General features: G+C 37.5%; 1 protein-coding gene across 2 annotated transcripts in view; it reads left to right on the forward strand.

Moving 5' to 3' along the window:
* insra (insulin receptor a) overlaps positions 1–15,396 on the forward strand; it is a 67,201-nt gene extending 51,805 nt beyond the window's left edge. For both annotated transcript variants that reach the window (XM_087811890.1, XM_087811889.1), the window contains exons 11-21: positions 1,022–1,305; positions 3,192–3,331; positions 5,573–5,732; positions 5,791–5,890; positions 5,950–6,017; positions 7,463–7,692; positions 7,765–7,875; positions 7,948–8,107; positions 9,608–9,737; positions 10,919–11,053; positions 14,216–15,396. In XM_087811890.1, the coding sequence (XP_087668016.1) occupies positions 1,022–1,305; positions 3,192–3,331; positions 5,573–5,732; positions 5,791–5,890; positions 5,950–6,017; positions 7,463–7,692; positions 7,765–7,875; positions 7,948–8,107; positions 9,608–9,737; positions 10,919–11,053; positions 14,216–14,570 (1,873 nt within the window). In that variant the 3' untranslated portion in view covers positions 14,571–15,396. The remainder of the gene's footprint in view (positions 1–1,021; positions 1,306–3,191; positions 3,332–5,572; positions 5,733–5,790; positions 5,891–5,949; positions 6,018–7,462; positions 7,693–7,764; positions 7,876–7,947; positions 8,108–9,607; positions 9,738–10,918; positions 11,054–14,215) is intronic.
* Positions 15,397–16,739: the final 1,343 nt, after the last annotated feature.

The following is a 16,739-nucleotide window of genomic DNA, read 5'->3' on the forward strand; positions in this document are numbered from 1 at the left end:
AACATGTGTAACTATTTGAATAAAAACACATTTTTTAAACTTCTGTGAGGAGCACGTGTCACCTGAACACAAACATCTATAAACAACACATGATGTGAGTCACAGTCACGACACATCAAAGATTTGTTGTACAACATTACTCTCGCCAGCTGTACGGTGTGTGTATTGAACTGCATTACTGTAGTAACAAGTATATATGTGTAGTATTGTCCACTACTTGACTCTGGTGTTGCAGAATTTACAGACCACATGACTCTTGACGAAGTTGTTACTGTTTTCATTTGTTTTCAAACCTAAATATGTCCAAACATCAGCTTTAAAAGCTGCTGGACTCACTGTATCCTCTCGTCCTCAGTCGTAACTGATTTCATTTGTTTTCAAACCAAAATATGTCCAAACATCATCTTTAAAAGCTGCTGGAGTAACTGTATCCTCTCGTCCTCAGTCGTAACTGCTTTCATTTGTTTTCAAACCAAAATATGTCCAAACATCAACTTTAAAAGCTGCTGGACTCACTGTATCCTCTCGTCCTCAGTTGTAACTGATTTCATTTGTTTTCAAACCAAAATATGTCCAAACATCAACTTTAAAAGCTGCTGGACTCACTGTATCCTCTCGTCCTCAGTTGTAACTGATTTCATTTGTTTTCAAACCAAAATATGTCCAAACATCAGCTTTAAAAGCTGCTGGACGCACTGTATCCTCTCGTCCTCAGTTGTAACTGATTTCATTTGTTTTCAAACCAAAATATGTCCAAACATCAGCTTTAAAAGCTGCTGGACGCACTGTATCCTCTCGTCCTCAATCATCCCTGGGATTCCTTTCTTCCTTTAGCAGCGGAGAGCGTAATGACTGCTGCCACCTAGCGGCCAGAGGTTCAATAGCAACACGAAAATGAACAGTGAATAATAAATATGAGTTAAATTGTAACTAAATACCTAAAAGAACTATGATGAAAATAAAATACGATTTAAAAGACGTATGAAAATGGTGTCGTGATAAAACCCCTCGTCCCTCACAGACGTTCCAGGCAGCGACGCTCCGCGGTGGGCGTGGCCAACCACACCTTCCCCTCGCTCACCACGGCGCCCAGCCTGAGCGCCGGCACTCAGAGCCCGGACTACGAGGACGAGGAGAGCTTCGAGAGCAGCGAGAAGGTGGTCACCGTGATTTCGAAGGAGTCCACCGTCATCTCCAGCCTGCGCCACTTCACCAGCTACCAGATCGAGATCCAGGCCTGCAACAATCCCGACCCCAGTCGCTGCAGCATGGCGGCCTACGTCAGCGCCCGCACCATGCCTGAAGGTGAGGCCGCCGGGCAGTAGGGGGCGACGATGAGTCACATCCTGTTAAAATCTTTATTTATTTATATATATATTTTATAAAATCATGTTAAAGTTTTTTTTTGTATAGAATCATGTTTTTATTTATATATATTTTTATAAAACTATGTTAAACAACATGATTCTATAACAAAAAAAAAAGTATTTTTATAGAATTATGTTGTTGTTTTTATTTATATATTAATTTAGAAATCACTTTACAATTTTAATTAATATACTGTATATATATACATATATACATATATTTATTTATTTATTTTTTAATTTAATAAAATCATGTTAGTTTGATTAGTTGTTTTTTTTATAAAATCATGTTAAAGTTTTTTTTTGTATAGAATCGTGTTTTTATTTATATATATTTTTATAAAACTATGTTAAACAACATGATTCTATAACAAAAAAAAAAGTATTTTTATAGAATTATGTTGTTGTTTTTATTTATATATTAATTTAGAAATCACTTTACAATTTTAATTAATATACTGTATATATATACATATATACATATATTTATTTATTTATTTTTTAATTTAATAAAATCATGTTAGTTTGATTAGTTGTTTTTTTTATAAAATCATGTTAAAGTTTTTTTTTGTATAGAATCGTGTTTTTATTTATATATATTTTTATAAAACTATGTTAAACAACATGATTCTATAACAAAAAAAAAAGTATTTGTATAGAATTATGTTGTTGTTTTTATTTATATATTAATTTAGAAATCACTTTACAATTTTAATTAATATACTGTATATATATACATATATACATATATTTATTTATTTATTTTTTAATTTAATAAAATCATGTTAGTTTGATTAGTTGTTTTTTTTATAAAATCATGTTAAAGTTCTTTTTTTTGTATAGAATCATGTTTTTATTTATATATATTTTTATAAAACTATGTTAAACAACATGATTCTATAACAAAAAAAAAAGTATTTTTATAGAATTATGTTGTTGTTTTTATTTATATATTAATTTAGAAATCACTTTACAATTTTAATTCATATACTGTATATATATACATATATACATATATTTATTTATTTTTTAATTTAATAAAATCATGTTAGTTTGATTCGTTTTTTCTTTATAAAATCATGTTAAAGTTTTTTTTGTATAGAATCGTGTTTGTTTTTATTTACATATATTTTTATAAAACTATGTTAAACAACATGATTCTATAAAAAAAAAGTTTTTATTTATATGTATTTTTATAGAATTATGTTGTTGTTTTTATTTATATATTAATTTATAAATCACTTTACAATATTATTCATATATATATAAATATATATTTATTTTTTAATTTAATAAAATCATCTTAGTTTGATTAGTTTTTTTATAAAATCATGTTAAAGTTTTACTTATTTATAAATATTTTCATAAAATCATGTTAGTTTGATTTGTTTTTACATATGTATTTTTTTTATAAATCACGTTACAATTTTAATTGATATATATATATATATATATTCAAACGTTTATTTATTGACAGATATTTAGGTAAAATCATGTTCAAAGATTTGTGTTTAATGTTAATTTTTTTTTAATTAAATCCTCTTATGAGCTTTAATTATTTATATATTCTTAAATGAAATCACGTAATAATTTTAATTTATATATGATATAAATATCATATTAATATAAATATAATATAAAATCATGTTTAAAGTTTTAGGTATTTATATATATTTTTATATTAACAAAATCATGTAAACATTTTTCAGTTCATCTTTTTCTTCATAAAATCATGTTAAAAGTAGTATTTTATGTTTAAAGTAACGTTTCTTCATTTAAAGTAGTATTTATTAAATCAAATACATTTTGCTGCTTGTTTCCCAGACAAGGCGGACGACATCGTCGGCTCCATCACCAGCGACGTGCTCGACATGTCTGTGCACATCAGGTGGAACGAGCCGCTCTCTCCCAACGGAATGATCATCCTGTACGAGGTCAACTACAAGAGGCTCGGAGACGTGGAGGTGATTCTTCTGCTTCTACGTCTTCTGCTTCTACGTCTTCTGCTTCTGCGTCTTCTGCTTCTGCGTCTTCTGCTTCTGCGTCTTCTGCTTCTACGTCTTCTGCTTCTACGTCTTCTGCTTCTACGTCTTCTGCTTCTACGTCTTCTGCTTCTACGTCTTCTGCTTCTACGTCTTCTGCTTCTACGTCTTCTGCTTCTACGTCTTCTGCTTCTACGTCTTCTGCTTCTACGTCTTCTGCTTCTGTGTCTTCTGCTTCTACGTCTTCTGCTTCTATGTCTTCTGCTTCTATGTCTGTTCACTGATGTCCTCACACGGAACACATCAGGAGTCTGATGATGGTCTGTGTGTGTGTGTGTGTGTGTGTGTGTGTGTGTGTGTGTGTGTGTGTGTGTGTGTGTGTGTGTGTGTGTGTGTGTGTGTGTGTGTGTGTGTGTGTGTGTGTGTGTGTGTGTGTGTGTGTGTGTGTCGGTGTGCTGGTGTGCTGGTGTGTGTGTGTGTCAGTGTGCTGGTGTGTGTCAGTGTGCTGGTGTGTGTCTGAGTGCTGGTGTGTGTCTGAGTGCTGGTGTGTGTCTGAGTGCTGGTGTGTGTCAGTGTGCTCGTGTGTGTCAGTGTGCTCGTGTGTGTTTGTTTGCTGGTGTGTGTCTGTTTGTCTGTGTGCTGGTGTGTGTCTGTGTGTGTGTGTGTCTGTGTCTGTGTGTGGGCTGGTGTGTGTCTGTGTGTTAGTGTGTGGGCTGGTGTGTGTCTGTGTGTTAGTGTGTGTGCTGGTGTGTGTGCTGGTGTGTGTCTGTGTGTTAGTGTGTGTGCTGGTGTGTGTCTTTGTGTCTGTGTCTGTGTGCTGGTGTGTGTCAGTGTGCTCGTGTGTGTTTGTGTGCTGGTGTGTGTCAGTGTGCTCGTGTGTGTTTATGTGTGTTTGTGTGTTGGTGTGTGTCTGTGTCTGTGTGTGGGCTGGTGTGTGTCTGTGTGTGTGTGCTGGTGTGTGTCAGTGTGCTCGTGTGTGTTTGTGTGCTGGTGTGTGTCTGTGTCTGTGTGTGGGCTGGTGTGTGTCTGTGTGTGTGTGTGCTGGTGTGTGTCAGTGTGCTGGTGTGTGTCTGTGTGTTAGTGTGTGTGCTGGTGTGTGTCTTTGTGTCTGTGTCTGTGTGTGTGCTGGTGTGTGTGTGTGCTGGTGTGTGTCAGTGTGCTCGTGTGTGTTTGTTTGCTGGTGTGTGTCTGTTTGTCTGTGTGCTGGTGTGTGTCTGTGTGTGTGCTGGTGTGTGTCTGTGTGCTGGTGTGTGTTTGTGTACTGGTGTGTGTCTGTGCTGGTGTGTGTCTGAGTGCTGGTGTGTGTCAGTGTGCTCGTGTGTGTTTGTTTGCTGGTGTGTGTCTGTTTGTCTGTGTGCTGGTGTGTGTCTGTGTGTGTGTGTGCTGGTGTGTGTCTGTGTGCTGGTGTGTGTTTGTGTACTGGTGTGTGTCTTTGTGTTTATGTGCTGGTGTGTGTCTGTGTGCTGGTGTGTGTCTGTGTGTGTCTTTAACTTGTATCATGCATCAGTGTCTGGATGCACGTTTGTGTTTATCATTGTGTCTTACTGTGTGTGTATGTGTGTTTTTTTCTTCCTTTGTGTGTGTCTGTGAGCCTTTTTCTGTGTTTGTGTCTTACATGTGTCTGTGTGTGTCTTTTTCTTCCTTTGTGTGTGTCTGTGTGATGGTGTGTCTCTGTGTGTGTCTTTAACTTTTATCATGCATCAGTGTCTGGATGCATGTTTGTGTTTATCTTTATGTCTTACTGTGTGTGTCTTTTTCTTCCTTTGTGTGTGTCTGTCTGTAAGTCTTATTCTGTGTTTGTGTCTTACTGTTTTTTTGTGTCTGTGTGCATCCTTTTCTTCCTTTCTGTGTGTCTGTCTGTGAGTCTTTTGTGTGTTTGTCTTACTGTGTGTCTGCGTGTGTCTTGTTCCTTCTTTTGTGTGTGTCTGTTAATCTTTTTCTGTGTTTGTGTCTTAACTTCATGTTAGTGTGTCTGAATTTTCCTGTGTGTGTGTGTGTGTTTCTCTGTGTCTTTTTCTGTGTGTGTAGGACTGTGTGTGTATCTTTGTCCAGGGTGTGGATATTTATCCTCAGTCAAAGATTCATTTTATGTTCATCGGCAATAATATTTAGTTCAAAACCACTAAAGTTGTGTTAGTGTAGGTTCATTATTCACACACACATAAGTAACACAACTGTGTGTAACACTCGTGCTCATCTCTTCTTCTTCTCAACCTCCTCCAGGAGCAGAAACACTGCGTGTCCAGGAAACTGTACAAGACCACGCCTGGATTCAAGCTGAAAGTGATGCATTCTGGGAACTACAGCGTCAGGATCCGGGCCACGTCGCTGGCGGGGAACGGGTCGTGGACGGAACCGGCGTACTTCTACGTGCAGGACGCCCGTGAGTGTCTGGTGTAGGAACGTAGAGGAACGTTGACTCACGGATGATGTTCTCGCAGACGATCCTCTCAACGTGGTCAAGATCGTCATCGGGCCCGTGATCTGCTTCGCTCTCTTGCTGTTCATCGCCGGCGCCGGGTTCTTCATGTTCAAGAAGAAGTAGGTCCTCAAGGTCGTGGGACAGGACCTGGATTGAGATGTTTGTGTTTGTCCTTCAGTCAAACTCAAGGCCCCAGCGGACCCATCTACGCCTCCTCCAACCCCGAGTACCTCAGCGCCAATGACGGTAGGAGCTTTGATACTGTCCTTGACCTTCAGTCGTGACCTTTGTCACGTGTGGATCCAGTTCGTCACAGGTTTAAGGCTGTAGAGGTTTAAACATTTGGGATTTTGTCTCTTTTTAAAAAAAAAATTTACTGGATGACTTGAACAGACAGTTCACTCCCTCTCAGTGAACTCATCTCTACTTCTGAAACTTCTGAACGTGTTCAGCAGATTTTTCTGTATGTGTGCGTCCTTTGCTGTATGTGTGCGTCTGTATGTGCGAGTCCTTTGCTGTATGTGTGCGTCTGTATGTGCGAGTCCTTTGCTGTATGTGTGTGTATTTTTGTGCGTGTGTGTGTCCTTTGCTGTATGTGTGCGTCTTTTTCTGTATGTGTGAGTCCTTTGCTGTATGTGCGCGTCTTTTTCTGTACGTGTGCGTCTGTATGTGTGCGTCTTTTTCTGTATGTGTGAGTCCTTTGCTGTATGTGCGCGTCTTTTTCTGTACGTGTGCGTCCTTTGCTGTATGTGCGCGTCTTTTTCTGTATGTGTGCGTCTGTATGTGTGCGTCTTTTTCTGTACGTGTGTGTCCTTTGCTGTATGTGTGTGTATTTTTCTGTGTGTTTGCGTCTTTTTCTGTATCCGTGTGTTTTTTTCTGTATGTGTGCGTCTTTCGCTGTATGTGTGTCTGTGTGGGCCTTTTGTTCTGTACCTGTGTCTATTTCTGTTTGTGTCTTTTTGTGTGTGTTCCAATTTGCATCAGTGTGTTTCGTTCTGTGTGCACGTGTGTCTTTTTTTTGTGTGTTTCTCTGTACGTGTTCCTTTTCTTTGTGTGCGTCTTTTTCAGTATTTGTCTTTTGCATGTCAGTTTAAATTTCTGTATGTGTGTGTCTGTGTGTTCCTTTATTGTGCGTCTGAATGTGTGTGTCTTCCGTGTCTGTGTGGACATTTTCTTTGTGTGCCTGTGTCTTTTTCTGTCTTTGTCTTTTTGTGTGTGTTCCTATTTGTCTGTATGTGTTCCTATTCTGTGTGTGAGTCTTTTTCATGTCAGTTTAAATTTCTGTATGTGTGTGTCTGTGTGTTCCTTTATTGTGCGTCTGAATGTGTGTGTCTTCCGTGTCTGTGTGGACATTTTCTTTGTGTGCCTGTGTCTTTTTCTGTCTTTGTCTTTTTGTGTGTTCCTATTTGTCTGTATGTGTTTATTTTCTGTGTGTTTGCCTACATCTTTGTGTGTTTGTTTTTTTCCGTTTGTGTGTGTGTCTTTTTGTGTCTTTTTGTTGGGTGAAATAATAGAAAAATAAGTGTAATCTTTTGCTTAAATAAACAGTCGTTGCACTAAAAAGCTCGACTCTTAACACGTGCGCTGACGACACTGTTGTCCACGTGGTCTTCAGAAGGTCTTTGGATCTTCTGATGGGTTCACGTGACCTGGTCTAACAAGTGTCATGTGTGTGTGTGTGGGGGTCGCAGTGTACGAGGAGGACGAGTGGGAGGTGGCCCGCGAGAAGATCAACATCCTGAGGCAGCTGGGTCTGGGCTCCTTCGGCATGGTGTACGAGGGTCTGGCCAAGGACATCATCAAGGGCGAGCCGGAGACGCGGGTGGCGGTGAAGACGGTGAACGAGTCGGCGAGTCTGAGGGAGAGGATCGAGTTCCTGAACGAGGCGTCGGTCATGAAGGCGTTCAGCTGCCACCACGTGGTGAGAAGACGCGTCACGAGGTGTTTCCGGTTCTGTCGTCCCACGTGTCCTTGACCTCGTGGCGGTTCTCAGGTGCGTCTGCTCGGGGTCGTGTCCAAGGGTCAACCCACGCTGGTCGTGATGGAGCTGATGACTCACGGAGACCTGAAGAGTTACCTGAGGTGTCTGCGGCCTGAGGCCGAGGTAGGTCCTCGCTCCAGGGTCCGGCGACGGTGAAGACCAGCTGATGTTGATGGTCCCCCTCCTCCCCCGCAGAACAACCCCGGGCGCCCCCCTCCCACCCTGAAGGAGATGATCCAGATGGCTGCAGAGATCGCCGACGGCATGGCCTACCTGAACGCCAAGAAGTTCGTCCACAGGGACCTGGCAGCCAGAAACTGCATGGTGGCTCAAGACTTCACCATCAAGATCGGAGGTGAGTTTCAGTTACTATAGTAACAAGTACATGTTTGTAATATTGTCCAGTACTTGACTCTGGTGTTGTGATAGTGTAGTAACAAGTATATATGTGTAGTATTGTCCAGTACTTGACTCTGGTGTTGTGATAGTGTAGTAACAAGTATATATGTGTAGTATTGTCCAGTACTTGACTCTGGTGTTGTAGTATTTACAGACCACATGACTCTTGACGAAGTCGTAACTGTTTTCATTTGTTTTCAAACCAAAATATGTCCAAACATCAGCTTTAAAAGCTGCTGGACTCACTGTATCCTCTCGTCCTCAGTCGTAACTGCTTTCATTTGTTTTCAAACCAAAATATGTCCAAACATCAGCTTTAAAAGCTGCTGGAGTCACTGTATCCTCTCGTCCTCAGTCGTAACTGCTTTCATTTGTTTTCAAACCAAAATATGTTCAAACATCAGCTTTAAAAGCTGCTGGACTCACTGTATCCTCTCGTCCTCAGCCGTAACTTCTTTAATTTGTTTTCAAACTAAAATATGTCCAAACATCAGCTTTAAAAGCTGCTGGAGTCACTGTATCCTCTCGTCCTCAGTCGTAACTGCTTTCATTTGTTTTCAAACCAAAATATGTTCAAACATCAGCTTTAAAAGCTGCTGGACTCACTGTATCCTCTCGTCCTCAGCCAGAACTTCTTTAATTTGTTTTCAAACTAAAATATGTCCAAACATCAGCTTTAAAAGCTGCTGGACTCACTGTATCCTCTCGTCCTCAGTCGTAACTGCTTTCATTTGTTTTCAAACCAAAATATGTTCAAACATCAGCTTTAAAAGCTGCTGGAGTCGACTGTATCCTCTCGTCCTCAGTCGTAACTGCTTTCATTTGTTTTCAAACCAAAATATGTTCAAACATCAGCATTAAAAGCTGTATCCTCTCGTCCTCAGTCGTAACTGCTTTCATTTGTTTTCAAACCAAAATATGTCCAAACATCAGCTTTAAAAGCTGCTGGACTCACTGTATCCTCTCGTCCTCAGTCGTAACTTCTTTCATTCATTTTTAAACCAAAATATGACCAAACATCAGCTTTTCATCAATATAGTATTATGAAAAAAATATTGCAATAACTTAGTGTATAAATGTTATTTTACAGACCTGTGATTCAAGTCATTCAATTTCAAGACAGAAATATATATTTTTTAAATTCTATACATCTTTTTATTTATTTTTTAATCCCATTTATTTCTAACATTTCAATGTTGCTGTATTTTCTTTATTAAAACTTTTTTCTTTAACACTCGCACATTTTTGTTACAATATTTCAAAAACTTTTAAACACAACACAGATATGTTTTTTTGAGAGTAAAACCAAATGAGACAAATGTATATAAAGTAACATTTGATGAATAAAATAAAGTTGCATTGAAGTAGAATATAAAATTAATTAATGAATGTAACAAAATGATATTCATATGTGGACAGTGGACCGACCTTTGACCTTTGACTCTTGTGTTCCCAGACTTCGGGATGACCCGAGACATCTACGAGACGGACTACTACAGGAAGGGCGGGAAGGGCATGCTGCCGGTCCGATGGATGGCCCCCGAGTCCCTGAAGGACGGGGTCTTCACCGCCAACTCAGACTGCTGGTCAGTTCTAGGATGAAGACGGTGTTCCCACGGCCAGAGTGGAGATAAATGACAAGAATTTTGATAATATTTTGACAAATAATAGTTAATTATCTTGATATTTCATGAAAAAAATGGCTACAAATCACCGTTTTGATTTTTATTTAGGGAGGAAAGGGATCATAAGAGGAAACTTAAACAAGATAAACTTGATTATCTTAAATAAGACGTCATTAAAGTGATCAAATCAATGAATAAACAGAAAAAGAATATTTAATTTTTCAAGAAATACAAGTTAAAGATGATGAAAAGTTGCTAAAAAGTATTGAATCATGAAAAAAGACGTCCGTCCATTTTTAGTTGTGTGTTTGTGAGCTAACTAGAGCTAACTTAGTTAACTAGAGCTAACTTAGTTAACTAGAGCTAACTTAGTTAACTAGAGCTAACTTAGTTAGCTAACATTGTTTACTTGAAGGTTTTGATGAATCGTCTACAAATAGAGACGGTTTGTTAGATATTTTATTATTACAAATGTAAGCTCAACTCCAAGTCTCTGTGAGACGAACGAGCTCCTCCACAAGGTTGTTTTCGCCCCCTAGTGGTTGATGTAGGACTGTGCCAGAAATGTTATTAAGCTCATGTAGGGTAAACAAACGATGATGTCATATTTAAAGTATTGTTTATGTATTTGTTTAATTAATCAAATATGACTAGAGTTGTCAAAATTAATATATTAAACAATTTAACACAAAGAAAAGACAAGATCACATTAGTACGTTTGTGGATCAATATATATTTGTTGTATATACTTCACTATTGATTGTGTTTATGCTGAAGTCAACATTATTTAAAAATATTTTTATATTTAATAAGAATAAATGACATTAATCTGATTAAAAGTAATAATAATTGCTAGATTTAAATGAATATTAAATACATTTTAATTTTAACATGTATAGAATGCGTAACAATAAGTACATACAAACAAAATAAATACAAATAAATAAAACAAGTTTTACTTCAAAAACACCAAAAAAGGATTAAAAAAAACACGTCACAGAACCTTAAAGATATTCGTAAGCAAAGACGAAAACACTGAGGTTTTATTATGAAGGTTCTGGAGTCACATGATCTCTTGACCCTTGTTTGTCCATCCCTCGTCTACCTGTCGACGCTCTGACCTCGTGTTGTTCCCACCGCAGGTCGTTCGGGGTCGTCCTGTGGGAGGTCAGCACTCTGGCCGAGCAGCCGTACCAGGGTCTGTCCAACGAGCAGGTCCTGAAGTTCGTGATGGACGGAGGTTACCTGGAGCGCCCCGACAACTGCGCTGACAGACTGTGAGCACATGTGGTTTTAGTGTCGCTTTTATCAGCCGTCCTCTGAGGGCGTCTGTTGCCATGGTGACGTCACAACATCACATCCATGAGATTTAGTTTATTTAAACATTTATTTGTTTACTGTGCATCATTTTCAATTTATTCATTTAAATATGTTTTGTTTCATTCATGTTATTTACAACAAGCTACTTAGCATTGAATGATGTCTTACTGTTAGCATCACAGCTAAGTTACAACCATTCTGTTAGCATGCCAGCTAAGTTACTACCATACTGTTAGCATCACAGCTAAGTTACTACCATACTGTTAGCATCACAGCTAAGTTACTACCATACTGTTAGCATTAGAGCTAAGTTACTACAATCCTGTTGGCATCACAGCTAAGGTACTACCATACTGTTGGCATAACAGCTAAGTTACTACCATCCTGTTAGCATCACAGCTAAGGTACTACCATACTGTTTGCATCACAGCTAATTTACTACCATCCTGTAAGCATCACAGCTAACTTACCACCGTACTGTAAGCATCACAGCTAACCTACTACCATACTGTTAGCATTACAGCTAGTTCATACCAAATTTTTAGCATCAAAGCTAAGTGGATATCATTCTGTTACATTACAGCTAAGTTATTGTCATACTGTTAGCATCACAGCTTAGTCCGTGTCATACTATTAGCATCACAGTTAAGTTACTACCATCCTGTTAGCATCACAGCAAGTTACTACCATACTGTTGGCACCACAGCTAAGTATGTATCAAACTGTTAGCATCACAGCTAAGTTACTACCATCCTGTTAGCATCACAGCAAGTTACTACCATACTGTTGGCACCACAGCTAAGTATGTATCAAACTGTTAGCATCACAGCTAAGTATGTATCAAACTGTTGGCATCACAGCAAGTTACAACCATACTGTTGGCACCACAGCTAAGTATGTATCAAACTGTTAGCATCACAGCTAAGTTACTACCATCCTGTTAGCATCACAGCAAGTTACTACCATACTGTTGGCACCACAGCTAAGTATGTATCAAACTGTTAGCATCACAGCTAGTTCACACCAACTTTTCAACATCAAAGCTAAGTGGATATCATTCTGTTACAATACAGCTAAGTTATTGTCATACTTTTAGCATCACAGCTTAGTCCGTGTCATACTATTAGCATCACAGTTAAGTCAATATCAAACTGCTAGCATCACAGCTAATTAGGTATTAAACTGTTGGCATTTGTATTAGTTAATACAATATTGTTAGCATCAAAGATAAGTTAATATCAAACTGTTAGCATCAATGATGAGTTAATATCAAACTTTTGGCAAAACACATTGTTTATAAACCAAACTATCTACATATTCATTTGTTTATTTTTTTCACTTTAATTCAGCTTCATAGTTTTAGTTTGCGGGTTCAACGCGTCCAGATCTAGGACCTGGTCTCCACCTGAGCCTGGAGAACCTCTGAGGTCATTAGACTGTAGAGCTGATCAGATCATAAGATATTGATTCAGCATTTATTTTGCCTTTTCTTGATAAAAACCACCTGCTGCGATCAATCGTCCAATCACGTTACAGCAGGAGCCGACGCTTCGTCTCCGAGAAAACCTGATTCAAGGTCGAGAGAAAACTAGTAGAAAAAGAATCCGTTCAAGATCATAAAAAAGACTAACATGTACGTTATATAGCAAAGTGATGGGCTGGCGACCTTTCCAGGGTGTCCCCCCGCCCTGTCCCGAGCTAGCTGGGAGCAAACTCAGAGATGTTTGACCTCTGACCTCCAACACGTTCTCAGAACCTCTGCATTTATACAAATGAATGAATAAACTCATCTATAAGAATAATTATTTATATAAATAAATGAATAAACTCATCTATAAGAAGAATTATTTATATAAATAAATGAATAAACTCATCTATAAGAATAATTATTTATACAAATGAATGAATAAACTCATCTATAAGAATAATTATTTATATAAATAAATGAATAAACTCATCTATAAGAATAATTATTTATATAAATAAATGAATAAACTCATCTATAAGAAGAATTATTTGTACAAATAAATGAATAAACTCATCTATTAGAATAATTATTTGTACAAATAAATGAATAAACTCATCTATAAGAAGAATCATGTTACGTAACAAAAACATGATAAAAGGCTTCTTAATATATTATATAAGCATAATTTTTTTTCTGGAAAATTTTGAAGTTCATTTTTTTTAAGATAATACAGAATGAACGTTTAAATTGACATTATAAACTTAACTTTAAAGCTAACTTTATGGTATTAACTTAGCTATAAAGCTAACTGTATGGTATTAACTTAGCTTTAAAGCTAACTGTATGGTATTAACTTAGCTGGGATGCTAACAGTATAATGTTAACTTAGCTATAATGCTAACAGTATGATGTTTACTTAGCTATGATGCTAACAGTATGGTGTTAACTTAGCTGTGATGCTAACAATATGATATTAACTTAGCTTTGATGCTAACTGTATGGTGTTAACTTAGCTGTGATGCTAACATTACGATAGTAACTTAGATGTGATGCTAAGAGTATGATGCTAAATTAGCTGTGATGCTAACAATATCATATTAACTTAGCTTCGAGGCTAACAATATTAACTTAGCTAATATGCTAACAGTATGATGTTAACTTAGCTAATATGCTAACAATACATTATTAACTTAGCTATGATGCTAACAGTTTGATGTTAACTTAGATATGATTCTAACAGTATGATGTTAACTTAGCTGTGATGCTAACAGTATGATGTTAACTTAGCTGTGATGCTAACAGTATGATGTTAACTTAGCTATAATGCTAACAGTATGATGTTAACTTAGCTGTGATGCTAACAGTATGATGTTAACTTAGCTATAATGCTAACAGTATGATGTTAACTTAGCTGTGATGCTAACAGTATGATGTTAACTTAGCTGTGATGCTAACAGTATGATGTTAACTTAGCTATGATGCTAACAGTATGATGTTAACTTGAAAGTATTAAAAAATATGATAATACTTATTTATTAAAATAATATTAAAGATTGTAAACAAAAAACAAACAGTCAACAAAAGACTCTCGATCGTTTGTGTTGTGATTCCTGTGCAACTGAAAATAAAACATGTAACATCTCCTCCGCAGACACAACCTGATGCAGATGTGTTGGCAGTACAACCCCAAGATGAGGCCCTCGTTCCAGGACATCATCGAGATGCTGCGCGAGGACCTGCACCCGTCCTTCCTGGACGTGTCCTTCTTCTACAGCGAGGACAACAAGCCGCCGGAGAGCGACGACTTCGACCTGGACATGGAGAACATGGAGAGCATCCCTCTGGACCCGTCGTCCTCCTACTCGCAGCGCGACGGCGAGCGCGACGAGGCGTCGTCGCTGGGTCTGCGCGGCAGCTACGAGGAACATCACGTCTCCTTCGCCCTCATGAACGGCGGCAAAACCAACGGACGGATACTGGCGCTGCCGCGGTCCAGCCCGTCCTAGCCCGGAGCGCCGCAAGATGCTATTTTTGATACGGAATCACTCGTCTATCTTCTCACGCGCTCACCACTCAGGACTTTATCTCCTCCACCAAACACTACAGCGGGTCCAGCCCGGGACCCACCAGACACTTTTTTTTCTATTTAAGGACCTCCTCGTGGATGATTGTAGTTTCTATACTGTACATATATAAATATAAATATCTATATTGAGACTGGGCCGATTCAAGAGTTCAACTGTGAAAGCAACAGGAAGGCTGCTAACCCCTGACCCCCTCTCGACCTCCGCCCTCGACCTCCCCCCCCCCCCGCGCTCCTGGGTCATGGTTCCGGGTTCGTTCTGAAGTGACCTTCAAGCGAGAACAAACTTCTGGAGAAGCTGGTTGAAGTGGCTCCTCCCACTCACGCAGTATTTCCGCCGTTCTGTTTATTTATTTCCACGTCTCTTCGTCGTCCTGACAACTGAAGGATATTTAAAGTGTTCGGGGTGTTTCGACCAATGAGCTGCTCCGGTGTATTTTTACTAGGTCTTCGCTGACGAGTTCTATATATTTGTCTGTTTTTTTTTTTTTTGTACATACTTGTTATTTCTGCTCCTAGAACTGTTTTTACATGTTAGTCTCTTTATTTTTTTTTCTAATCCTGAGAATCTACTAATTGCTTTCGTGTGGACTCGTGATCAACCAACAGCACTTGGTGGAGTTTTTGTTGTTTTTTTTTTAAATGCGACGCCCGGGGGGAGGGGCTTCGGCTTGACATGTCTGACGTCATATCCTGATCAAATAAAATGTAAATATTGCAGCAAAAGTGCAAGAAAAAAAACGATATAAGTCTGATTTTCTGAGCATCACACGCTTGTAACAAGTTTTTATTTTATTTAATTAAACTTTTCTCAACAGCCGTAACATTATGACTACTTGGAGTTGGCGCGGAGTTCGTATGCGATGTCGCAGCGCCATCTGTCGGAACGATTGAAAAATGCATATATACACATGTTTTATATCGTAAAAATAACTTTATTCTTCTCTCGGTTCTATTAAAGTCAATGTGTGCCATCAGACTTTGAATATGAATTTCTGAAATTGATTTTTGTCAATTTGACTCTGAATGTATTTGCATTTACTTTCATTTTTTTTTTACATTTAATTCTTCCGACATTTAAGTTTCTTTACACTTTGACTTTGACTTTCAATCTATTCAAATTAAATTTTGTCGCATTTTATTGGTTTGATCATTTCATTTTTACACCGAATTTATTCCACTGAATATATATATATATATATATGTTTTTTTTTTTACATTGAATTGATTCAATGAGTATTTTCAAAGGTATTTCACTGAATCTATTTACATTTAATTGTTTTGTCATTTAATTGTTCTACACCTTGAATTTAACACTGAAATCATTTACATTAACCGTTTCTTTACATTAATTAATGAAGTGAATACATAATTTTTTACACTGAATCTCTTACAATTACTTTATTTACATTTATTATTTTACATCCTTTTTTATTTTACATGGACTTGTTTCTGCAAATATTTTTTGACATTGAATTTTACACTGAATTCAGTTTTAATTTAAAAAAAAAAGTCTGATGGCACAAATTTAAAACCAAATATTTCATTCAATGTCTTTACCTTGAACCTGTCCCAGCTACTCGGGGTGACAGACGGATGACATCTCGGATAAGAGGACACGCTCGTAGATGAATTAAATCCATGTCAAAATTTGGATAAATCCCCCAAAAACTTGTTTGTACGAATTATTTAAACGTTTTTGTTACATTTTATTTAAAATGTATTTAAAAAAAAAACACTGATGCAAAACGAAGTCAATAACCTACGGAAAATTATTACGAAAAAAACATCAGAGTAAAAAATCTTGTTTATACTTCCAATTTTTTTAATCCTGTAAATACATTTCAAGTTGAATAATCCATGTACTGACCAGTATGTCAGATTTGATTTTTTTTTTCCTGCTTTAATAAATTCGTGTATTTTGACACCCAAACTACATTTATATTCGTGCACCTGCAAACAAAAACCATGTATTTAAAGTGAGTCTCAACAAAACTATAAACATTTACGTTAAAATCTCGTTAAAATCAGTTTAAGCTTCATCCGCTCTTTTAAGAAACTATTAATATTATAAACTTGTCATTTTAATCAA

This window comes from Callionymus lyra, chromosome 16 (genome assembly GCF_982586985.1).
Source record: "Callionymus lyra chromosome 16, fCalLyr1.hap1.1, whole genome shotgun sequence".
In the NCBI taxonomy this organism is placed as follows: domain Eukaryota; kingdom Metazoa; phylum Chordata; class Actinopteri; order Syngnathiformes; family Callionymidae; genus Callionymus; species Callionymus lyra.